The sequence below is a fragment of the Propithecus coquereli genome, unplaced genomic scaffold, assembly GCF_000956105.1.
Source record: "Propithecus coquereli isolate 6110/MARCELLA unplaced genomic scaffold, Pcoq_1.0 Scaffold120, whole genome shotgun sequence".
Lineage (NCBI taxonomy): Eukaryota > Metazoa > Chordata > Mammalia > Primates > Indriidae > Propithecus > Propithecus coquereli.
Window position 1 is genome coordinate 7,946,345 of NW_012136081.1, and position 26,112 is coordinate 7,972,456.

Consider the following 26,112-nt stretch of genomic DNA (forward strand, 5'->3'; position numbering starts at 1 on the left):
CCGGGCACACCGGACACAGGTGCTGGATGCATCCTGGGGACTGGCTGACATCCCAACGTCACACCTGGGGCAGTGTGGTGCCTGTTTGCACCCTGGTCCTGGGCTGAGCCCCGGGCCGTCCACCCTCCCCACCCAGCAAGAGGGGGCCCTTCTCTCCCCCTCCAGCCTCCTCCCAGGAGCTCCTGACCAGACCCCCACCAAGGACACCATGTCCACTAGCTCCTCACTCACTACCCCAGTGCCAGTCCTGGACCTGTTTCGTAAGGCGCCCACCGTCGTGTCACCCGGGCTGGTGTGGTGTCCTGCGCCCAAGCCCAGCACCCTGACCTTGGCAAGTGTCCCAGGCCCCTTTGCCTGTGCGGCGCCCCACTCCCAGGCCTCGCTCCCAGGGGCAGGCAGGGGCAGGCTGCGTTCCAGCGCCCCAGGGCCCCCCACACATGGAGTTGCTCAGGAAGGAATTTGGAGAGTTCTGGGCTTTCTGTGCTGCTCCAAGTGTGTTGGCCTCTTCCACCTTCCACCTACGTCATTTCTTCTAACCCCAGAGTGACCCTGGGAGGGGGCGTTAGGGCCGACGGCAAGGACGCGGATACCCTGGCACGGAGGAAATTCAGCCGTGGTGCCGCGCTCTTCCCCTGCAAAGACTCCCCCACCCCCGTGAGAAGAAAGGTTCACTCTCCAGGTGGGACCAAGCTGCCAGTGAGCACAAAGGTCCACGCTGGTGGGAACAGAAGGATGGCAGGGTGGAGGGATAGCCTCGCGGCCAAAGTGACGTCCAAGCTGCAGCCTGACCTCTCTGGTCCTTTATACAAAACAACGGCCGGCCCCTCGTCTGAGCCCTCCCTGAAGACACACACGGAACAACATCAACGCCGGACCTGCACAGCTGGGGCCAGGGTTCCCCCCAGGGCCACAGCTTTGCTGCCACTCTGTGCAGCTCACGCCGGGTGGCGGTGTGGCGCGCAGGGGCCCGAAGCCCCAGATTGCGTCACGTGGAAAGGAAAGCCAGGGAGGGCCGCCCTGCCTGGGGGTCTCTCCACTGCCCGGGGCTGGCCACAGGGAAGGAGGAGCAGGGGCCACGTGGGCGCTCGTGGCTTGGGGCCACGTGCTGCTGCTCACGTCCACTGCCCGCCAGGCGTCCCCACCCCAGTCCCCCGGGAGCCCGCCCGCTGGAAGGGCGGCCGCAGCACACAGAATGCCTCTTGTTCCCATCCCAGGTGCATGGGGGAGGGAGCCCGCCCTCCGGGCCGTGCGGAGCAGTTACTGGAAGCGCCTCGGACGCGAGCAGGTCATGGAGCTCTGCACAGACGGGACCTGCCTGGGTCAGGACACCAGGCACCCTTCACTGCACCCGGGGGCACTCTCCGCAAGGGCCCCGCGTCACCTGCGCCCCACCTCTTTCTGATGGAGAAACTGAGGCACCAAACTTCCCCCAGTGTGGGCAAGGGTTGGAGGTGAGAGAGGCTGGCAAGGGCCAGCATGGCAGGGGCAGTCCAAGCCAGGTCCAGGTTTCTCCCACACCGCGACACCTGCCTGGGTCTTCCTTCCTGCAGCCCCAGCCAGCAGCCTGGCGCCAGGGGGCTCGTGCTGGCCCTGGCTGGATGCTGGTGGCCCCCGCCACACAGTGTGGGGGACCCAGAGCTGCACGACTGGCAGTCCCCATACCCTGCTCCAGCAACCCCAGCCGGCATTCCTGGGGTAGAAGCTGCAAGTTGTCTGGCACCCACCCCAGAGACAGCCCTGAGATAAAGAAACCAGGTCCTGTCCGGGCCTCAGCAGCTGTCACCAAACATCCTCCAAAGTGTGGATTTTCCAGCCACAGGGGCTCAGGAGGGCTGGGGTGGGTGGGGAACAGGGCCCCTTTGTTCCCTCCAAATATGTCCTCACGTTACCCCAAGGTCAACAATGGCGCTTCTCTCCCCGGGACCCACCCCGGGGGCCAAGCCAGGCCATGTGCGGGTACACACGTGCACACACGGCCCGGGCACAGACAGGCCACCCCCAGAGCCCAACACAGCGTGTGCACACACAAGCGCGGCACAAACTGTCTGCGACACGGTAAGAAGACTTCACTTGAAGTGGGTCCTTGTGTCCAAACCCCCCCCACATACCTACAAAATCGTCTTAAGTAGTTTTCTCCCCAAGGGACTGGCAGCCTCCCGAGATGTCTTAGCAGAATTTAGCCATTCGCAGACACGTAAATGCGTTCCCCACTCCCGGGTACCAGGACCCCCAACTGTACCTACAGTGCCAAGAAAGGGGATAGGAACTGCTCTAGAAGAATCAGTTTGTAGCTTCGTTCCACATGAAATCTTTCACAGACATGAGAACGCGGAAAATACCACGACAGACACACACGTGCACACGCCAACTGCTCCGTCTTCCCGCTTTGCCACACTGGGTTCAGATTCTTCCCTGAGAAACAGAACCTATCGGGACCAGCAAAAGACGTCCCCAACCTGCCTCCTAGGAAAAGCCACTGTCTGGGAGTATGAACGTGATCTCGCTTCCCACCCACATTCCACCCTTGCACGGCACGTGACGTCAGAATAAACACGCACGTCCACGGAGCCCCCGGGTCTGAGATGCTGTCCCTGGGCACCTGCCGCTGCCTGTCCAGGGCCTGGCCCCGCTGGTCCCAGGAGCCGTGTTTAGCCCAAGACACACCACGCCAGTCCCCCGGCTCTCGCCGCTCAGAGCTGAAGCCCAAGTGCCCAGAGCGGCCCCAACACTAGGCCCCTACCACCTCCCGACCTCATCCTGCTCCCCACCCCCTGCTCTCTGGAGACTCCGGGCTCCTCACAGCACTTGCCACCCGTGCCAGCCGCGTGTCCTCCCAGGGCCTTGACGAGTGCTGTCCCCTCTGCCAGGAATGCTTGCCACCCCCCCAACCTGGACCTTCACCTTCAAACAGAGACCAGCGGCCACGGCTCGACCAGCCACCGGGACCACTCTACTGAGAGCTGCACCCGACCCCCCACCACTTCCCATCTCCCAACCCTGGCACCCAGCGGTCCATCCAAGGGCGGTGGGTCTGCAACCTACAGAAGACAGAAAGGGGACAAGCTCACTCTTTGTGGCGCACGTAATAGGTGGTGGGTTAAAGATGTTAATAAAACCAGCAAGCCAGACAGTGAAGGAGTAAATGAGAAACCGGGGACTAGGGAAATCTAAAAAGCCGTAAGTACAGAGGCAGCTGTTGGAGCAGAGATACAAGCCTTCCTAAATGCCAAAATAACTGTAAAGAACAGAGAATACACACATTGTAGAGAAAACTGCCGCGGCAACCACGACGAAATGCGTACAATCATAAAAGACCACGACAGAGTTGACCGAGGGTCTCAGTCACATTAACGAATGTAAATGAGCTTGACTTATCCAAGAAACATTTTAATTTGACTCACAAAATAAGACTCGATTATATGCTTCATACAAGAAACACACGAAGAGTTTACAAGTGAAATATATGGTAAAAATATACCATGCTAGCACTAATTTTAAAAAAGCCAGAGTAACTATATTAACATCAGAGAAAGCACATTTCAAAGTAAAGAACGTTACCAGGGGTAAAGGAGGTGATTCCATAGTGATAAACGGGTCAGTTCATCGAGACGAGAGAACAATCCTAAGAGCTAATGCGCCCAGTAACAAAGCTTCAGAACACACTGAACAAAGATTACTAGAACTATAGGAACCCAGAGACAAATCCACGATGATAGCTGGAGATCCTGACATCTGTCTCTCAATAACTGATGGAACAAGCAGACAAGTGCAGCGAGGATACAGTAGGCCTGTACCATTCTGTCAACCACATCAACCTAACGGATATTTATAGAAAGTCTTCCCAACAACAGAGTACACACCCTTTTCAAGAGCACAACAGAATATTTATCAAGATAAATCATACGCTGGATCCTAAAACAAGCCTTAATAGATTTTGAAAGATTCAACTCATACGAAGTATTTCCTATGAACACAAAAGAATTAAAGCAGAAATCAGTAACAGAGAGGTATCTTGAAAATCCCCCAAATGTCTGGAATAGACTTCTAAATAACATATGCATCAAAGAAGAAATCAAAATGGAAATTAGAAAACATTTTCAATGGGATAAAAATAACACACAAAATTTGTGGGATGCAACTAACATGATCTTTAGAGAGAAATGTATACCGTCAAGTACCTATATTTGAAATGAAAACACAAAAAGATCTCTAATAAATGACCTTGGCTTCCACCTTAAGAAACTAGAAAAAGAGCAAATTAAGACTGAGTAAGAATAAAAGAAATAATAAAAATCAGAGCGTAAATCAAATAACCAAAAAGAAAAATGAGAAAAAGAAAAAATCCAGTGAAACAAAAAGCTGATTCTTTGAGATCAGTAAAATTGTTAAAACTCTAGCTGGACTGATCACACACACAGAGAGGCACAAATCACCAACATCAGGAATGAGAGAGGGGACATTCCTACAAATTCTACAGATGTTTAAAGAATAACAGAATATTACGAACTTTATGCCAATAAATTTCACACCTAGGTGAAAGGAACAGATTTTTTCAAACACAAAATACCAAAGCTCGCTCAAGAAGAAATAGATAACCTGAATACTATTAAGTAAATTTGAAACCTAGTTAATAATCTTTGCATAAAGAGAAGTCCGGGCCTGGGTGGCTTTCCTGATGAAGTCCTCCAAACACATAGGAAAGAAATAAGACCAATTCTACCCAAAATCCTCCCCGAAACGGAAGAGAGAGCACTTCTCTCACCTCGGTCCGTCGTGCCAGCATCACTCTCGTACCGAAACCAAAGGCATTACGAGAAGACGGTAGACAATATCCTTCATGAGCTTAGATGCAAAAGTTCTCAGCCAAACTTTAACAAATCAGGTCCAATATACAGAAAGAATAATACGACACGACCAAAGCAGGTTTATTCAGGAATACAAGGTTCAACATTTGAAAGTCAATCAGTATAATTTATCATACTTAGAGATTAAAGAAGGAAAAACTACACGACCATATCACACCATGTTTAAAAGAGCATTTGACAAAATTCGGCATACATTCATATTAAAAATTCAGTGTATTAGAGGGGCTGTTCCTCAACCTGATGAAGGACATCTACAGAGACCTACTGCTAACATTACATGTCATGGTGAAAGATAATATGTTTCTTGGAAGATTCGGGACAAAGCAAAGATGTGTATTTCTCCCACTTCTATTAAGCAGTGTACTGGACGGGCTGGCCAATGCAATCAGGCCAAGAAATAAACAGGCACCCGGGTTGGAGAAGGAGAGGCCAATCATCTTTATTTGCAGACAACATGACCATCAATGTAAGAAAATCAATGGAATCCACAACAAAGCTACTAGAATAAGTGAGTTTAGCAAGTTTGCAAGATACAAGCTAAATTTACCAAAATGAATCTCAGTTCTACATCAGAAATCAAAATTAACAAAGCAATACCATTGGCAACGCCATCAAAAATACGAAATACTTAGGTGCCTGACAAAAGATGTACGAGAACATGCATTGAAAACTACAAAACGTCTGAGAGAAAATAAAGATTTGAACAAACAGAGAAAGATATAACGCTTATGGACCAGAAGATTCAACGTTGGCAAGATGTCAGTTCTCCCCAAGTTGATCTGCAGCGTCAACACGAACCCACACACAAATCCACCGGGCTTCTTTGTAAAAATTGGCAGCAGCTTCCGAAACTTACATATAAATGCAAGGCATTCAGAACAACCGAAACAACTTGAAAAACAAAGTTGGATGAATTATCTTAACTTATTTCAAGCCTTACTATAGAGCTACAATAATCGAGGCAGTGTGGGGCTGGTGAAAGGAAAGACTCATAGATCAGTGAATAAGAACAGAGAGGCCAGTGGTAAAGGATCCCCTTTTCACCAAACGGCACTGAACAATTAGACATCCTGTGAAAAAGATGCATAAACCTCAATCTGCACTCTACGTGACATGTAAACATCAACTCAAAATGCCTCGTAGACCTAAACGTAAGCACTAAACTATAAAACCTGTAGAAGAAAAGCTTAGCAATCACACATTTGGGAAAGATTTTTAAAACATGACATAAAAAGCCAGAAAAGTATTTAAAAGAAAAAAAAACAAAAACAAATTTGACTTCATAAAATTGAAAACTTTTTGTCTTTAAAAAATACTACTAAATAAATGATAAGGTAAGCCACAGCCTGAGAGAAAATGTGTGAAACACATGTCTGTGTAACCAGAATATATAAAGAACTTTTTCAACTCAATAAGAAAAATACAAATAGCCCGATTTCAAAATGAGCGAAAGATTTAAAAAGATACTTCACCAAAGAAGTTACACGGATGCCAATTAAACACATGAAGATTTACTCAACATCATGAGTCATTAGTAAATGCAAATTAAAACCGCAAGATACCCACACCCCATCAGACTGACTGACATTAAAACGATCGGCCACGTCGAGTGTTGATGATGGGGCGGAGGCACAGGCGCCTCATGCGGCTCTCGTGAGAATGCGAGACGGTGTAGCCACTTTGGAAGACAGTCTGTCAGCCTCTTGAATAGTTAAATACACACCCGCCATGTCGGCCGGCCACTCCACTCCTACGTATGTACCACGGAAAAAGGAAACCCAAGCGCTCACGGAGACTCGCACACGAATGCCGTCTGCCGGCACACGGATGAACGAACCGCGGCACGTCCACGCGACGGAATCCCGCTAAAAACAAGGGATCGCTGACACACGCAACGGCCTGGATGAATCTCAGAGTAACGGTGCTGAGTGAAAGGAAACAGACAAAAGGAGTACATGATATATAATTCCATTTATAGAAAGCTCTAGAAAACGCAAACTATTCTGACAGCAAGCAGATCAGTGGTTGCATCCCAAGTGGGGGAGGGGTGGAGGAGAGACCACCAAGGGGCATGAGAACATTTCTGGGGTGATGGGTGTGTTCACTCTCCTGGTGGTGGTGGTGGCTTTGTGGCCTGTACACATGTCCAGATTTACCAAATCACACACTTTAAATATGGCAGCCTAGTGTGTGACAAATACACCTCGATAAAGCCAGTTTTTTTAAGTGAGTGCAATATAAACCTGAGGCTGCAGTGATTCCTAACCGAAGTCCCTCCCTCCCGACCAGGACACCTCTGGTGGGTGCCAGGGCCCATCCCGCCCCCTCCCCAGCACTGCACCCCTGCCAGGAGGGGGCCCCAGACACCAACACCCTTTGGCCCTCGTGGCTGCTGGGTCTGGACTGAGCGTTTTCATGCTGCGTCCTCATCGTCCCCAGCCACTAAACTCCCCAACATCACCTGTAATTCACACACGAGGACGCCGAGGACGCCCAGAGACGGTCAGGAACCTGTGGACCCACAGGCAGCCTCGGGGGTCCAGACCCCACCACGGCCCGGAGTCTCTGTTCCCAGGCACCAGGGCCACGGCGGGCTCAGCACACAGCCCGAGGCCTGCCCCAAACCAGTCTGTGGCTCTGCTGCTGCCCTCGCACCAGAGGGCCACTGAGGCCCCCAGAGGCCACCCTCAGACCCCCTCGGCTGCCCAGGGCCTCGGCACCTCTGACGAGGGCTCTGTGGACACTGGGGGGAAACTACAAACTCTCACAAACTCCCGGGATGAGGGGGCGTTTTCCAAGGTCCCAGAGCTCCCGAGTGGCCTAGCAGATGTCCTCATTTAAAAACAAATCACCTGAGCCCGAGATGGAGCAAGACAGCATGAGCAAAGGGACTTTGTGTGTGAAAGGTCAGGGACCCTGCCGTGGGGACCAGGCCCTGCTCACGAGCACCTGAAAGCAGCAAGGTCGCCACGGCTCTGTCCTTGATCCCAGGCTTGTGCAGCAACTGCTGGGTGCAGGACTCTGCCAGTCGGCAACACCGAGAAACGAGCGAACGGACCCCAGCTTGGTCCCCACCCCCACGGACAGCACGACTGTCCCCCAGCCCTCCCCAGCCAGCCCCGGAGAACGGTCAGGGAGAAGAGACGCAGGCCCAGAGAAACACACTTAAAATCAAATAAAGACGCCGTCCTGCCCCAGGCCCCCTCCGAGCTCTGCTCTGCTGCACAAATTATTCTCAGCACACGGTGCTGGGACTGACCAGACCGTCGCCCGCCAGGAAAGGGGCCCGCGCCTCCCGGCGCACACTTGACGTTCTGTTCTCATCCAGCTTCCCGCGCTGACAGTTTCTGGATTAAATGTGCAAATGGAACGCGGCCCCGAGGGGGTCCCGCTCCCACCGGCCCGAGATCCAGGCCTCAGTGTGCATGTGTGCGTGCAGGCACGTGCGTGAGCCTGAACGTGCATGTGCACGTGAGTGTCTGCGCGGTGCCTATGTGCTTGTCCGTGTCTCTGTATGTCTGCACACACGTGCATGTATCTGTGCACGCGTGTGCCTGCATGTCTGTTCATGCACGTGTGTCTGCTTGTGCCTGTGCGTGCCCTCTTCTCGGTCGGGCACCCAGGCCAGACCAGGGTGTGTTTCTTCCAACCTGCCACTGGTACCCCCTTAACCACCACCAAGTCTGGAAACGGCGGCCCTGCTCACAGCCACCCTGTACGTGATTTTCAGCACAAGGACTTTTCTTGGCCCCGCAGCGACAGGGTCCACCTGACAATCCAAACACAGAGTGCTTCACGGCAAGTCTCCAGGCTACGGGGCTCTGCCTCCCGCCACCACCCAGGAGGAAACAAAACCGTGGACGCCACAGGCCGGGTCGAGCCGTCCCACGCCAGGAGCCGGGCAGGTGGTCGCCCACAGTGAGACTGCGTACTTGGGGAGCAGACCGTTGCCCTCCGTCACCACAACTCTGAAGACACGTGAAGGTAAGATCTGCTCCTCCTGAGCCCAGCTGGAGCTGACACGGGGCTGGCCTCAGGGTCGAGAGCAGCCCCCTCGGGCTACTGAAGAGGCTGCATGTCCCCTGGCCCCAGGTACCCGTCTGTCACACAGTTTCGTGACCGGGCGCAGGAAGTCCGTGGAAGGAGCTGCCTGGCCCGGCTCTGAGGTCGGCTCAGCGAGGTGGGGGCTGGGAAACGCAGGGGCTCCAGAGCAGCCCCCGGTCCCGTGAGGCTGCGCCGACCCCCACCGCCCCTGCAAAGCTGCAGAACGACACGCTTCGGTGGTGCACGCCGGGGCCTCTGGTTTGTTCTGGGTGACCTGGGAGGCCAAGAACGTGATTAGACCTCATCTGAATGCGGTGCCCTGGGGGATTACTCTGGCACCTGCCCAGATCCGCTCCCCGGGCCCCTGCCCAGCGACAGCCGAGCACTCTGGCAGCCTCCTCGGCCAGGCGGGACAGCTGCTGGATCCCACCCTGCAGCACCCCACGGCCACGAGGCCCCGCAGGGCGCATCCTATTACCCCGGCGACCCCCGTGCGGAGCCCGCGCCCGGCCTGCCCGGCCCACCCCACTGTGTTATGTCAGCTGCTGCCCTGTGCTTACAACACGGCGCTCCAGCTGGCTGGGGTCAGATGTAAAAACAAGGACCCAACCAAACGCGCCCCCCAGCTACCCTGAACTGGAGACCCCCACCGAACGTGGCACTCGCTCATGGGGTGCCTTCCAGCCCTCGGGCGCAGCATGAAGGAAACACCTGTCCCGCTCACAGGCTAATCCCGCTAAACCGAATGGAGAAGCCCGAGGGCCACAGCGGCACCCCGCCAAGGCTGACCTTCGTCCTGGGCCTCCAGGAAGCTGTGGATGGAGGGAGGGAAAACACGGCCTCCAGAGCCGAGGCCGCCCTTCACAGGACTCAGCTTCCAGCCAGACCCACGGCACAGAGAACAAAGCGCCACGGGGGATCCTCCAAGCAGCCTGGCCCACCTGTCCCGAGGTCCCTCCTGGCCCTTGTACGTTGTCACCTTCCAGAAGGGCAGGGGCTCCTGCTCCGGAAAGGCCCCCCCTGCCGACGTGGAGCCCAGTAGTGCTCCCGGCCTGGCCAGAGCAGAGCCAGGAGGCAACCCCGCTCGGCCCCACGTGTACCTGCCCCGGAGCCGGGCCAGCTCTGCTCCCGTCACCAACCCAGAGCCGAGTGACCACAATTTCTGAAAAGAGGGAAGAAGGAGAAGTGGGTGTGGTGGGGAAAGTTTGAGAACGTAAGACCACCCAGACACCTGACGGCACCGGGAGAGACCTGGAGACCACATGCACCACGCCCACACGGGCACACGCCACGCCACACACGCGGGCTGTCAGGAGGGCTGCGAGGTGCCCGCGTGGGTTCAGCTGCCTGGTCCCTCCTGCCCCTGAGGGAGATGAGGCCATCCCACCCGCCTCTTTCCAGGGGCCTGAGGACTTGGTGGGGCAGCTGCCAGCAAGGCAGGACCAGGAGACACTCGCCGTGGCCCACGGGGCCAGGCCCCCGTTCACCTGCTCAGCTCCCAGGCCTAGCAGCTCCGGCACCTACACGGGGCCGGCACTCCCAGCGTGTGCCAGGTGAGGGTGCAGCCAGGGCCTCTCACCGGGGCTCCTGCTGAGGTGCCTGGTGTCGTCCACAATGCCAGCACCCGCTCAGACTCTCCTCTTCCCATCTGACACCACAGGCTGTGCAGCTGAGAATAGGAGACCATGGCAACAAGCTGACGGGGCCCAGACTTCCAGGTGGCAGGAGACAGGGACCCATACCTGGGAGCCAGTGCCTGTATGTGCCCACTCTGGGGTCCTCCCGGCCCCAAAGGACCTGCCGCCAGGCACAAACCAGGGGCCTCTCCCCTCTTCCTTTAAGGGGTGCAGTTGGAACTAAGAGCCAGGTGGCACCCAGGCAAGATATAGAGAAGGAGCCCTGGAGGAGACCGGGGAGGACACCTGCCCCCAGAGGGCCCCGCGCTGCGGGCAGGATGTCACCCCACTCACGCCTCAGCCCGCCAGCCCTGGCTGAGACGCCGTGGGCTGAGAACACGTCCCCCGCACCCCCAGGTTCCTCAGACCCAGGTGAGGCCACGGCCGTCCATCCCCTCAGCCTCCCGAGGGACAGACACTGCCTGGCGGTTCCAGGCCCCAGCCCGGAGCGTCAGCCTGATTCACACAAACCACTTGGACAGGATCAGGTTACGTGTTTTTCGGGAAGATTTCAAAAATCTTGCATTGTTTCCTCTGCCTCCTGCCCAGGCCCCTCAACCCCCCCATCTTGTTCTGAACAAATTTGATATATGTGACAATTCTGGCCCGAAACAGATAACGTGAGGCCCAGTGTTGGCTTCACAGAGGAAGGCTTTGTTACGGAAAACGATCTCCCGCAGGACCCTCCACGCACAAGGCCTGGCGCGCTGGGGAACGTCCCACTTAGCCCACTTACAGCGAGGATTCTGGCTTCACAGCTCTCCAAAGAGCACAGACTTTGCATAAAGGAATGTCAGCTGTCCTACTAGCAAGCAGCTGCCTCCAGGGCAGGAACCTGGCCAATCCAAACCCTGTAAACCTCAATTCGGGGACAGGGGACCCGGTCAGGGCGTAAACAATGTCCACCGTGGTGGAGACAGCCTGCCCCGCCGCCTCCGCAGGGGCCCCTGGCTCGGCTGGGCCCCACTGAGGCCCTGCAGCCCTTCCCACACGGAAACCTTGGAGCCCGGGGCCTGGGGCCTCCACGTCTACCCCCGCAGCGGGTCAAGGAGACCAAAACCACGTGACAATCGCATACAGCGAGAGAAAACCAGTTTCTCTCCCAGGGATGAGTGACGAGGCCTGAAAGCAGACTGATGAGACGGTGTCCTGCCGGGGTCGCACGTCCTGGGTTAAGTGGAAGGTCCTTGTCCCACAGCCAACACACAGGCTTAGAGGGACAAAGGAACACGCCATCTCCAACTTGCCCTCAAATGGCTCAAACAAACAAAAACCCCCAGGGCTATATTTTCTTACATAGGAGAAAGTGGTACAAGGTGCAAACCGCCAGGGGGCCGGGGCTACGGGTGTCTGGGAGGCGCTCGTGCTGCTAGCTGTCCTCTGAGTTGGAAATTAAATAAAAATTAAAACACCCGAAAGGGAAAGAGACGGTGGAAGCAGAGGGCTGTGAAGCGGTGGGGGTGTCGGGGGCAGCCCGGGGCTGGCACACGCTCCCCACCTGTGTTTCCCTGGGGGAGAACGTTAGTGATTTAAATGCGAGTTTAAACGCACCCAGCAACTGCTCTTTCGGAAGTTACCCTGCTAAACAAACAGCTTAGAACAGGGCTTGGCTACCTTTTTCCAAGGCGGGTAGTGAGCACTTCAGGGTTTGGGCCACACAGCTTCCGTCACAAAGACGAGACTCTGCGTCGTGGCGCCAAAGCAGCCGGGGACGATAGGATCTCAAGGTCAAATGGCTGTGCGCTGATAAAACTTTATTCACACGAACAGGCGGCCACGTGGGCCAGGTTTGCAGACCCCTGGGCTCCCCTCAAATTCCCCTGTTGAAGCCCTAACCCCCAGGGCCTCAGAGTGAGAGCTTGTTTGGAAACGGGGTGCTGCAGGGGTAACTCGCGGAGGTGAGGTCCTCCTGGAGGGTGGTGCAAACCCAACACGACGACGTCCTTATACGAGGGGGATCGGGACACAGACCCGCGCACAGGCAGGACGCTGTGTGTCCGTGAAGGGGGGACCAGGGTGACGGGTCGCCAAGACGCAGGACCCGAGACAGCCGGCAAACCCCCAGGAGCCGGAGAGGCCTCAGCCTCGGGAGACCCGCCCTGCGCACACGGCATCTCAGACGTCCAGCCCCAGAACCGCAGAGGCGCCGGGGCTCCGTAGTCTAAACCGCCGGCGCCCCAGCCCCGGCAGGTGCACACGGCAGCCCGAGACCCACGGCCCTTCTCGGAGGGCTGGGTGCCGGGACGGAGGTCCACGTGTTCGTGCACTCGGTTTTAAAACACAGGCGGCAAACCCGCTGCTGTGGCCCAATCCGGCTCTGGGGTTCCTGCGGGGCCTGCAGAAGGGTCCCGGGACGCACCAGAAGGCCCCCAGCCCTGAGGATTCTGCCGACTCTGGGGACAGCCGGGGCAGCCTCAAGACCACTTTGCCCTCCTGAGCCCACGGTGTCTCCTCGGCCCGGCGGGCCAGGCAGACCGTGGAGCCAGCAGCAGCCCAGCCTGACACAGCAGCAACTTCTCTCGCGAAACGGGGAAGCGCCCAAGCCCCCTCCCGATTCCAGGTCTGGTCCACACAGACAGCACGGACGGTCACTAATCACCGCCTCGGTGGAAAGGAAGCCTGGTGAGGCAGCAGTCTGCGCTGCGGCCCCACACGGCAGGAAGTTTCTAGAGGTCCCTCGACGTCTGGAGCCACAGGCCCAGCTGAGCGCGCTGCCGCACGCGGCTCCAAGCCCCAGGATCGTCACCAGCTGCCCTTCGGCGGCTTCCGTGGCCACGTGTGCCTGTTTGGCTGCGCAAGGGGCTGGGTGGCCCAGGATGGCGGCGGGGGTGCCTAGAGGAGCGCGTGGCCGGCGAGGCTGGACTGTGGCTGCCAGGGAGGCAGGTCTGCCCTGTTTTCCAGCTGAGCCTTGAGGGCCTCAGGCCCCGAGACTGTGGCTTCAGCAACGCGCCCTCCCCCCAGGCCACATGTGGCCCCGTCGGGCAGAGCGCCCGCAGGCAGGGGCACCCACCGCGGGCACAGGCCCGGCAGGGGCCAGCACTCACTTTTCCTTATCTGAAATTGCCCCAAAGGGAAGGCTGACCCCAGCCTGGAGCAGCAGCTCAGACAGAAGTGTACGTCTTCTGAGGCTTTGCTGAGACACGTGCAGGACGTCAGGGACGACCCAGACCCAGGAAGGGCCCTGAAGCTGCAGCTGGTGGTGGCCTAGGCTGGGCCCGCTTGGTGCCACTCCCCCCGCCCTCCCACCGAACCTGATGAGGCCTCCCTGCCCCAGACAGGTACTCGGGGTCTGCCCCTCCTCCACCTGCCCCAGGAGCGGCCCCGGGCCCCGTCCACCTCTGCCTTCCAGCCTGGAGGCCAGCAATTCTCCACCCCGAATAGGCCCGAGAGCTGCTGTCTCCCTGGGCTCTCAGGGCAGAAGGGGGAGAGATTCCTCCCACACCTGTGCCTCGGGCCATGCATGGGGCTGGGGCCCACACCTGTCTGTGCTCCAAGCCCAGCCGTGGCTCGGTGCGGGTGGGGCCTGGGCAGCCCCAGGTACATCCTGCCCCCTGCGAGCCCACAGTCTACACAGAGAGCCTGGCACACAGCAGGAGATTAATAAATACTTACTGGCCGAACGCACGTAGGAGAAAACCCCCCGTCACGCGGCAGGAGCCAGCCTTCGCTGGGCAGCTCTGTGTGACGAGGACAAAGGGACAAACGAGCTCAGGGGCCCCAGAGGGAGCTGAACCTTCCCGTCCCGAGCCCGGAGGAGGGGCGAGTGACTCGGAGGGAGCAGCTCTCGAGTGTGGGGTGCAGCTGCGCGCCCAGGGCAGGCAGCGGCGTGGGGGGAAATCAGACCTCAGGTTTGTTAGTGGAAAAACCAAGCCACCCGCTGGTCCCCTGACCTTGGGCAGAAGTGCCTTAACCTAGGGGTCCCCGCCCTTGGCCGGCGGGGGCCCTGCACGTGGCAGGCTCGGCACAGCGGCCCTGACGCCACCCTGGTGGCCGCCTTGGCGGTGAGGGGTGTGGATCCGAGGGCGCCGTGCCGCGTGTGAACGAGGCGCTGGGACGTGGATGACGGAACCCTCCTCGCTCCGCACACAGGGGGCCCCGCCAAGGGCTGTCACCAGGGCCCCAGGGAGGCCCCAGGGGTCTCGTCTTGCTGGGAAACTGAGACCTGGGGACAGAGGGCCTCACTCTGTGCTGCGGGGAGCGGAGGATCCAGCTGGCGGGAGGGTGGGTCACTGCGCGGCCGAGGGAGCCTCAGCAGGCGGAGGAAGCCCAGCGATGACCTCATCCCCCAGGCCTCTGGGGCCGCAGCTCACGGGTTTTTAACCACAGGCATCGCGGACAATTCCCTGGTATGCTCCCCACCAGAAGGCACAGAATGCGCGCAGTGTTTGTGTTGTGCTTTCGAGTGCCTCTTTGTGTGGGATTTGAAAAAGCTGTGATTCTGAGACAAAAGCCAGCCCCTCACCTGGGCCGGGGCCTCCTGCTGCAGGGACGGGGCCGCTCCAGCCCCCAGCCGGCCTCGCGCAAACGGGGGCCGTTCCCAGGGCAAGCACACAAAGCACACGTGGACACCCACACCCCCGGGCACACGTACAAGGCAGACACGCGTGTGCACACACACGGTGATCCCCACAGCACACTGAACGCACACGCCTTTGCTTCACATCCGCAGACACACGTGCAGGCACGCGCACACACAGCCGCCGCCGAACTCGGGAACCAGGCTGGAGCCGTCTTGGAACCCCAAGAAGCGGCTCCCCTCCCTGGGAGGCCACGGCCCGCCTGGCACCAGCGGGTCTCAAACGCGCCCGTCCACAGCCCGGCCGGACCCGGCCGAGATGAGATTCCTCCCAAAATGGCTTTTTCAGGCCCACCAAATATCCCTGGCTCAGCAGAAAGGCTAATCCCTGCGAGGCCGCCCCGGGGTTTCCTCAGACCGTGCTGAGATAACAGCTTTCCGGGGCCGCCGGGCCGGGCCTGCGCAACCACGGAGAGCGGGGCTCCCCGGGCACACCCGGCTCTGAACGGCGTTGAAACGCGGCGCCCGGAATCCTCGCGCGGGGCCCACGCGCCCCTCCCGCCTCCCCAAGGCTGCGGTTTGGGCTCCCCGCTCCGCGCTCCTGGGCCGCGGCCAGCAGCCCTCGCCCGCGCGACAAGCACGCCCCCTGCTGCCCGCCCGGCGGACGCGGCCCCAGACACCTTTGTTTCTGCGGCCCCCACCTGTCCTGCCCACAGCACCCACCCGCACCCTGGGAGCCGAGGACCCCGCAACCCCATCGCATCCTCCCAGGACCCCGACTCTGCCGTGCTGCGAGCCCGGGGCCCTGCGCCGCCCCCCCTCGAGGCCGGGAGCTACGGGACGGTCCCCCCCAGCGCCTGCGCCCCCTTCCTCACCCTGCCCCACCCGCCGTGCACCCCTCCCCCCAGTCCCCTACACCTCCTCATCTGCCCCGCCCGGGCTGGGCAGCGGCTGCCTGCTCCCTGCTGGGCCCCAGTGAGCCCCTGGCCGTGACACGAGTGGCAGCAGGACGTGCTGAAGGATCAGCGTCCACGAGGCCAGCGCGCTGGGCAACTGCTTGGAAACTTGGCAAGGCTGTGAAGGAAGGGAAATCTGAGTCGTCTCCCACCCCCTCCATTATACAGGTGGGGAAACTGAGGCCTAGGACCACCCAGCAACTTGGGGTGTCCCTGTGGGGCAGCTCTGGGCAAATGCGCTCGATGGACAAGGGCCGCCCACAGTTGGAGGTGCCACGCGGGGCATGTGGGGTGAGCATGGCCATGGGGTCCCCCCCTTCAAGGAGTGTGGGATGGAGGGAGAAGACAATGTCAGAACCCCCAGCTGAGCCCCATCACACGCAGACACTGAGAAATTGCAGGGTGTGCTGGGCACGCGGGGAGGGCGTGCAGAAGCGGTGACCACCGAGCTGAGGCCTGGCACCTGACAAGAAGCCAGTCCTTTGCCACACCAGAGAAACAGCCAGACTATGGGCATAGCGTGTGCCAAGGCCCTGGGGCAGCTAGTGTGTCCCAGCGTCAGTGACTGGTGCCGGAAGTGAGCAGGGAGGGCGCAGACAGGTGAGGCCGGGGAGTCTGGGGGTAGAGGGGCCATGGCAGAGAAGCTAGAGTTTACCCCAATGTCATGGGGAGCTTCTGGGACAATTAGAAGGTCCCCCAGATGCCGTGTGGAAGGGGCACCTGGTGGGACGTGAAGGGTGGCAGGGAGGTGGCCAACGTGAAAGAATGGGGTCAAGGGAGGCCGTGCGGTCTCTACCCTCCCGGGGCGGGGAAGGACCCTCTGAGAGGGGCCCCAGCGGGGAGGGAGGCGCAGGACGGGCTGCCAAGGACGGTGGCTGCAGTTCAGAGACAGGCCGCCAGGTGTCGCACGGGCCCCAGAAAAGCCAGGACGGGCAGTGGAGGAGGAAGGTGCTCCCTGGACACACCTCAGCCCTGGGCCCCAGATCTAGGGACAGTGAGCTCCTGTCAGCCTGAGAGACGCTGCCTGGGGAGGGAGGGGGCTCCTGGCCACACCCAACAAGGCCTGAGGCTGCCAGGTCCGCCTGCCCTCCCGGGGCAGAGGCTGCGTGCTGGCGAGCGCCCCCCCAGGCTGGTTTGCACCCGGTTGCTGTGCCTGGCCCACGCACAGGGCACGGGGACTCTAGGATGCTGCAAAGGGACGCACAGAGCCCAGGGCGCATCTGGGAGGGTCCCCACAGCTTCACCCACATGCCAGCTGCCCCGGGAGGGGGCCAAGGCGCCACCAGAGCCCACGACGAGGACCTGGGAAGTTGGGCTCTGAACTCGGAGCCCTGGTGCCCACAGCCCCGGCCGGGCCCAGGACGCCCAGAGGCTCGCGCAGCCCTGGGAGCGCCATGCCGCTGGAGCTGTTCCAAACCCCGGGGCTCCCCAGCAGCTGAGCGACTGACCTGGGTCACTCGGAGCTGACCATCCCGACGCGAGCCAGCACACAAAGAACAGCACGGGCTCACACACAGCCACACACATGAACGCTGTACACGTATTACATGTATTAATACATGTAAACATGACACGAACACACGTTCGTGAACACACACATAGCCACGTGTGTGTAAATATGTATACAGTGCATGCTCACAGGTACACAGCACAATGTGCATGTATCTGGTCACATACACGTGTACATGCTCAGATACACACATGCAAACACATGTACATGCTCAAACATGCATAACCCCCCACACTCACACATACAATCACATACATGCTCAGATACACATGGCTGCAAATATAAACACATGCACATGTATACTCTCATATACGCGTGTCCACGCGTGTCCACAAAGCCACACATGTACACATTCCTGTGCATATGAACAGATGCATACATGCATGTGCACAGATGCACACATGGCCTCTCATGGAGACTCACCCCCCAAGGGAATGCTCGGCAGCCAGGCTCTCACGGCCTGGGAGCCCCTGGGCACCCTCAGCCCAAGGCCCTCCAGGGACGGACAAGTCCCAGGCCGAGGACCCCACAGACCCAGTCCCCATGGAGAAGCCACCCCCGGTGGGGCCGACCCCATCAGCTGCGGCTGGGGCACGACACCCTCCTGCAAGACAGCGCCGGTGATTTGGCCGGACACCCGTCTGAGAGCCAGCGGGGGAGGAGGACGCGATGCCGCCGGGCAGTGCTGTGGGGACACCTCGAACACGAGCCCCATGTCCCCAAGGCTACTTGAAGTCACCCTGAGGGGAAAGACGATGGTCTCAACCCGATGAACGTGGCACCACGAGAGGACACACAGAACCACCTCGCAGCGTCACGCAAAGGTCCTCGACACAATACGAGAGCACGTTCTGCTCGGCCACGGAACATCACGTGCCAAGACCAGGGGTTTATCCCAGGAAAGCGAGGCAGGACCGCCTCCCCCCAGCAGGAGCATCTCACAGATGCAGGAAAGACACCAGCTACAGAACACCCTCACGTGACAACCACGCCGTCACACGGGGCTTGAAGGGCCTCTCCCGACCACGGTACGCGGCCCCCGCCGCAGCCAGGAGTGGCCGACCCGCCACGGCTCCGCCGCCCCTGTGTGCCGGGCAGAACGAGCTGTGTCCCCAGCCCTGGCAGGGGCCCCTCACCCAGAACCGCACAAGAGCCAAGGAAAGAAACAGCAGAGTCACGGGTTATAAAAACAACAGAAACCAGCAGCCCCCATAGACACCAAAAAAGTCCCCAGAAAGCGTAAGGGAAGAGAAGACACCCTGTGTGATAGCAGCTCACAGCTTCCTGTCATCGGTGTCACCATCATGAGTGAAGTTAACGAGAACTGTGTAAAACCCACACGCCAAAACCATAAAACCCTCCCGCAGACAGACGCGCCACGCCCTGGACACACAGACGCCGGCGTCCCTGCGCCCACTCTTCAGATGCCATCAGGGTCCCTCCTGGAGCTGGGTGAGGGACGTGTCATGTCAGCCGTGAAAGCAAACACACGAGATCACCAGGAAACCCCTGCCCCGGTGCAAAATCACGTCCTAACACGGATTTCAGGACACGCAGACCCAGACCTGCGCGGCCTGGTGGCGGAAAGGCCTACAGCGCAGCGGAACAGAGCGCCCAGAGCAGGTCTCGCGGCACCGGGACACCTGGCTCGCGGGACAGACGGCTCCTCGCACCACGGGAGGAGAGCGGACTTCGGAATGAGGGGCGTTGGCGCGACGGGGAGGCCGTGGGCGAGAATAAAAGCGGGTCTGTGCCGCAGAGCACTCACCAGGAAATTCCCAACGGCCACCGGCCACATAAACACACAAAATAAACATGCCATTCGCGCGCTGGGAGAAGTCAAGGGTGGATTCTTCTGCGCTTACGATGCCTCAAAGTCCAGAAGCAACGAAGGGAGATAAAGTCGACCGCCTAAAAGCGAAACGCACTGCCGTGGAGGCCACCTCGGAGGGCCCTGAGCCCGCGTGGCCGGGTGCCCCGGCCGGGAGAGCACAGCGCGGACGAGCGCGACAGCCCCAGGCCAGCCCTGCGGAAGCTGGGACAGGGAACCAAGTTGTGACTCTTCCTTCGTCAGTGGCGGAGACCTTCCCAGAAGAGACACGAAAACGCAGACGCAGCCCCAGGGAGAGGTGGGCGCAGCCTGGCTGGAACCTGCCCACCCGCCATTGGGTTGAGGCGGCTTCCTCGGGTGTCCTGTGTCCCCCGACGTGCCTGCGTCCCGCCAGCCCGTGAGCCTGCTTGCGCCATTCCCAGGCCCGTGCGCATGAATCCGCCCCGACAGGGCCAGGCCCGCTTGGGCTGGGGGGTGTCCAGGACCCGTCCCAGGCTGTCCTGAGGGGCCCCCGCTGGCTGGGAGGATCCTCAAAGCCCAGTTCTCAGAGCGAGGGGCTCAGATGGGCTACACAGGCCAAGGGGCCGGGACCTGCAGCTGGAAATTCTCTCAGTCCTCAAACGGCCCCGAGCACCTCCTGTAGGGCTGGGACCCAGGCTCAGGTCGAATGGTCACAGCCGTCACCCGTGGGGAGGAACACGCGTGGCTGCCAGATGCTCCTGCCAGAGGTGACGCTGGGCTAAGGCCTCTCAGGCCAGTGCAGGGACCATCCAGGTGACTGGGCAGGAGGACAGGGCTGGGACATGTGTACCAGTGACAGTCCAGAGCAGGAGTCACCTGGCCTCCAAGGCCACTGTGCAGGCTTGGGCAGGGCCTGCCAGCCACGACACCTGGTCCTCCTGTCCTTCCTTCTGGCCCAGCTCAGAAGCCCCCTCCTCCAGGAAGCCCCCCCAGATCACCAGCTCCAGGTCCCGCTCCTTCCTCAGCCCCCCCCACCTGTGGCACACACATTCCGAGGGGCTGGCTCATGAGTCGGGGCTGGACGGCAGGTGACTGCAGGTGAGAGGCTGGGAACAGCTCTGCTCCACTTTATCGGGCCAAATGCCCAGGAGACGCCAGTCCCCAGGGCGACTATGACGACTGCCACGGCCCCCGGGGCGCCTACGTACCATCCAGAAGAGGGTCCCCGTGGCCAGGGCGGCATACTGCTCGATGGTGGACAGCACGCTGAAGATGAGGCAGACCAGGACGATGAGGAAGCTGCAAGACAGGCCACAGGGTCAGCTCCCACGCCACCTGTCCACCCGGCTGCCCTGCCTCCCCACGCACCTGGGCGTGGAGGCCCCACTTCTCGGCCCCACCCAGTGCCGCCCGAGCCCCGTCACCCCGCGGCTGGCACGCAGACACAGGCGCGGAGCATCCACAGAGGGGCGGAGCGCCACCCACGCTGCAGCGCGCTAAGACCCCAAGACAAAAGGCCACCTGCCGCGCGACTGCGCCGGGACGGGCAGACCCACGGGAACAGAAAGCCGACGGCGGCTGCAGGAGGGCGCGAGGCTTCCGTTCAAAGCGACTGAACGTTCTGAATGTAGATGGTAGTGATGGCTGCGCGGCTCTCAACGCCCCGAGAACCGCCGGGGGGGGGGCACACTGCGCCTAAATGGACCGTGGACGGGGGCGCGACTGCATCACAGTAAAGCTGCTTTTGCTCATTGCTTCCAAAGAGGAGCTGAGCCCCCGGAGCTCAGGGCCGCAGGCAGGGGCTCCTGGCGGCAACAGCGTAGGAGCTGCCTGTCGGGTGGGCCTGACTCCCGCACCTGCTGTCAGGCTGTCCCCAAGAGTCTGTGGCTCCCACAGGGGCCTCGAGGCTGCAGGGCGTGGCCCTTCTCCTCTCGCTTCCCCTCCCAGGTCCCAGAAGCCGCTGAGCCGCGGAACTCATCAAAGGGAAGGCACAAAGAGCCCCACCCTGTGCCAACTCTCTGGGCCCGGCCGGCACACAGAGAACGCAGAGGGCGGCCTGCTCTGATCACACCAGAACTGGGACGATAAGGAGGCCACCTCCTGCAGCAAACCCTCCAGGGCCCTGACCCCCGCCAGTGGCATTTCGGCTGAGCTCAGCGTCCCCGAGTAGCACCAGGCCGAGGTGGCCCCGGCCCTCCTCCTGCCTGGGAAGAGATTCCACGGGCGCCAGAGACTCCAAGCACCCTCGAGGGGGGTCTTTGGGGACAGGACAGGTAGGAAGCTGCCCCGTGGGAAACATGGACAGAGAGGAAGCCGACAGGCACAGAGCCCAGGGGACCATAGCACTGGCCCTCGGCCCAGGCCTCCTCAAGATCCTGCCCCCCCAGTGGATTTTAATGCTCCCCCCACGGCCCCGCTGCAGCAGCCAGCATGCCCCTTCCTGGCCTCTGGCAGCCCACGTCCCTCCCGTGATAACCCACTGCCCTGACCCTCAGTGGGCGACAGCCCAGTGCAGTAGCACTAATCCCAGTCACACACCCACCGAGGACACCGGAGGCAAAGCACAAGCCTGATCAGCCCCAGGTCTCGGGGGGCCCCTGCAGGCCTGGGGGCAGGGCACGCAGCCCCGCCCCTCCTCGGGCCTCACCTGCCACCACCCGCTCCGCGTACGCCCGGTGCCCTGGCTCTGTCAAGCTGCCTGGAGTTTTCACCCGCAGGCCCTCCCACCAGGCACCCTCTCTGCACCCCCGCCCCACCCCGCCCCGCCTCGGACCCTTGCTGCCCAGCTTGGACGGGGTGTCTAGGCCCTTCCAAGCACCCCCTGGGCCTGGCCGTCCCCAAGCTGCAACTGCCCATGCCCTTGTCTGTCCCCGAGACACCACCCACAGAGGCAGCCGGAGTGGGCAGAGTCATGCACTCGACACACGGGGCCAGGACCCCAGGCCAGACCCTGTGGGGAGCCCTCTGAGGGGAGACGCAACGGGGGCTCCCAGCTCAGCTCGGACCTCGTGGGGACACGAGCAGTCATCAGCCAGGAGGGTCGGTGCCCATCGGCAGCGGGTGCCATCCCAGGCTCTGGGAAATGACTTAGGCCACCCCGCCCAGCACAGAGCGTGGCGCCCACTGTGGGGGCCAGGGGCTCCAGCCAGGCTCTCGAAAGGGGCTTTACGTGGCCCCCCAGCCCGCACGGCCTCTGCCCCTTGCTGGTCCGGCTGCGGGCTCACCCCATCCTGAGGGCTCTCACACCGAGGCCCCCACGCCTAACCCTCCCACGTGTCTGTCTGATCCGCAGCGAGCAGGGCAGCGGGTTAGGCACAGCCTGGCTTGGCCGAGAGGAAGCAGAGCCGGTGCTGCCAGGGGCAGGCGACGCCCTCCCGACCCGCTCCCCGGGCCCCCGGGCGCAGACGGGGCATCTGCACAAAAGGACGCAGCACCCCCCGCTGCCCTCCACGGCCGCAGGGCCCAGGCAGCTCTCCTGCATCGGATTCTGCACCGACACAAGCCAGAGCCCACGGCCGCCTCCTCCCCGGCTGCAGGAGGACATGTGGCTGGACGTCCCGTCAGAGCTCAGGACTCAGGAGCGAGCCCCGTGACTTCGCCTGAGGCCTCCGTCCCGTCTCCTCCCGTGAAGATGTAGGGAAACCACCCACCCACTCAAGGCCCCCACGAGAACTGGTGAGCAGCTCTGCGTCCAGCAGCAGGAAGTGCTCCGGGGGACAGCGGGCCACCCTCAGCCAGGACCAACCCGCCACTCACGTGGGCCGGCCAGAGCACCACGGACGGCAACCGTGCCAGCCTGTGTCCTCACCACCACGCTGCTATCAAACGATGCTACGGCTGGGGAAACTGAGGCTCCAAGGGCTCTTGCAGGCACACGGGGGCTACACCAAGAGGCAAGAGGACACGCCACCCAAGGAGACACAAGGCTGAGCCGGGTCCCCCAGGCCTGCTTGAGAGGGCCACGGAGCATCTTCCGGCCTCTCAGCTCAGCCTCCGTCATCAGGTCTCCTCTCTGACTCTGCCCCCGCCTGGAAGGAGTCTGGAGACCACAGGGCCCACCCGGCCCGCCAGGACCCCCTCTCAAGACCCTTCACTCACACCTGCAAAGCCCCTGTTTCCACCCACACAACGTGACCTGTGCACGGGACTGGGACGTGGACGCCTTCGGGGGCTGCCGTTTAGCCAACCACGAGAGGCCTGAGCCCCAGCTGACTGGTAGCTGCCAGCTGAGCAAAGACAGCCACGCCACTGCCCCCAGCCCCTCAGCGACCCACGCAGAGCCCTGCGCTCAGCACCTCACCCACGAGCAAACTGAGCCCAGGGTGGGACGGGCCGTGGTCTGCTGACTGCAGCCTCCGGGCCCAGGGCCACGATGTGGGTGGCAGGCTTGAAACTCTCCAGAGCGGAGGCAGGGAAAGAGGACCGATGGCAACGTCTTCTGTCCTCCTGGGGCGCCACGATGAGCAGCCACGAGGTGCCACATAGCGCAGCTGCCCTCGGGCCACTCTGCTAAGGGCCACCGGCGACGGTGCCTTTTGGAGCCTGCAAAAAGGCACCTGCGTCTGCTCACAGCGGCCGTGTGATTCTTGCGCTGCTGGGGGACGGCCTTCCGTTTGCCGTCGCTGTTCGCGCCACCCTAGTGAGGAGTTGGCGCTATGTACGAAGCACGCGTTCACGCCCCGAGCAGGGCTTGGAAACTTCACAAACCGCTACAAAGAGCCTGGACTCCATGGCATGGATTCCGGCGGCTGAGGGGCCTCTCCTGCCCACCCCACAGGAGGCACAGCGGACTCAGGCGCCTGCGGGTTACTGCAGTTGGGAGAGTTTTGCCTGGGCCGCGCCAAGGAGGGAAGACCCAAGTGAGGACAGGCCTGGCCCCCACCTCCCAACAGGAGCGCGGCAGAGACGGGGCCTAGGCCACATGACGCCAGGTAGACGTCCGCCCCCCCTCCCCCGGGCCGAGGGGTGTGGGGAGCCCCCGTGTAGACAGAGCCACCGCTGCCCCGAGATCAGGGTTCTGGGTCCGAGGGCGTGGGGTGGGGGGGCTCTGCCCAAGGAGCCCCTCCCCCAGGGCTGGCGTGGGAGACCCTCCCTGCGGTGGGGGGAGGCGGGTGTCAGTCGATACCCGCAGGCCAGGCCGCCGTTCGGCCTTGCTGTGTTCTGCCCGCTAAACAGTTCTGCAAATATTTGAACGCACTGTTCTGCCTCAGACAGAATCGTATAATAAAGTTTACTTTTATCTCCTCCAGATAAAACGAGTTTTATCTTATTTACCACTTTATCTTTTCCTGTCCTGGCCGGAGCTGGAAGCCTCGGGTGGCTGAGCCAGGGTCCCTGCTCTCGAGGAGCCCAGGCCTGGGTGCTGCTGCCCTCCCGCCCCTGCAGGGCCACTGCCCCGGCCCGGGCCCCCACGGAGCCAGACTCTGAGGCCCCCGCCTCTGGACGCCACCCCACCAGGTTCCCAGGAGGGCACGGCTGGGGGGCTGCGAGGGGTGGAGGCAGGGCACAGCCCGAGGACAATACCCTACTTGTTTCCCTCGGGGGCAAAGTGACCTCAGGAGCTGTGACCGCAAGCGCCGCCCCAAGGGACGTCCAGTGTGTTATCGGACATCATTCCAATGTCTCAGCAGCCAGGTGCCCCAGGAACAGGAAGAAGGCGGCGGGCCTGTCTGGGCTGCGTCTGAGCCCTCTGCAGGGGGCCCCCAGGGCGGAGCGTGGGGGGGCCCCGAGGCCACAGGCAGGCTGCGTCTGGAGTAAACAGTGGGGCCGGGACTCCGAGACCTTCTCCTTTGCATGTGCTGGGGCCCCTGGTCGGCACCTCTGCTGGGGCTGGGTCGACCCGGGTGACCCACAAGGACCCAGCCCAGGCAGGTCCCCTCCGGGAGAGGCGGGGGCCACTCGGTAGCACGGCCTGCGGGCGGCAGCAGCAGCGTCTGCAGCTGTGGGGGCGCCTAGTAGCCCTGGGGTCTCTCCCGACACACTGGGAACTGTTAAAGAGAAGCGTGTACTCCACGCGATAGGAAGGCGCAGCCCGTGCTAGGGGCGCCCTCGCGACCGAGCCGCCGAGGGGACTGGGCTCTGTCAGCCGGAGTTGCAGGACACGGAAGGGCAGCACAGGAAAGTTTCAGAGAACCTCAGGTAATCTGCTGCACACTCATTCACGGAACACGAGAATTAAAAATTACGCGAGTGCTAGAGAAGTTTCCTTGGTCCAGAAAAACGTCACGCACAAAAGGACACGAGAGCGGGGGAACCGCGGACGCTATGCTGAGTGGAACGAGCTGGCGACAGAGAACAGAGGCCACGTGGTCCCACCCACGCGACGTCCCCGAGGGTGGAACCCGCGGGGGCCCAGGGCAGGACGGGGGTGTCGGAGGGGTTGGGGGAGTTAGTGTCTCACGGGGACAGATTCGGGGCTGCGAGACGAGGACGCTCTGGAGGCGGCCGGTGTGACGGCCACACAGCAACGTGGACGGACTTACGGCCACTGAACCGAGCGCTTAAAAATGGTTAAGATGGCAGATTTTGTATCGTGTATTTTACCACAATTAAAAAAACTGTAAAGGAAACTAGGTAAATGACACTTACAAACGAAGCCTCGGATGAAAGTGTCACCACAGATGGTGAACAAGGCCCAGCATGTCCACAGGCCCTGCCAGACGGGACCCCCAGGCCGATACGCCAACGGCGGTTTGTGGAGCTGAGTCCAAAGCCAGGCCAGGGCCGGGGGGGGGGGGTCCCTGAGCACAGCTG

At 60.7% G+C, this 26,112-nt stretch overlaps 1 protein-coding gene across 1 annotated transcript in view; it reads right to left on the minus strand.

Annotated features, from left to right (window-relative positions):
• Positions 1 to 26,112, minus strand: part of KCNQ1 (potassium channel, voltage gated KQT-like subfamily Q, member 1) — a 352,730-nt gene that overhangs the window by 321,911 nt on the left and 4,707 nt on the right. The window contains exons 3-4 of the mRNA XM_012664952.1: positions 23,916 to 23,995; positions 20,568 to 20,658 (exon numbers count right to left, since the gene is read on the minus strand). Of these exons, the coding sequence (XP_012520406.1) occupies positions 20,568 to 20,658; positions 23,916 to 23,995 (171 nt within the window). The remainder of the gene's footprint in view (positions 1 to 20,567; positions 20,659 to 23,915; positions 23,996 to 26,112) is intronic.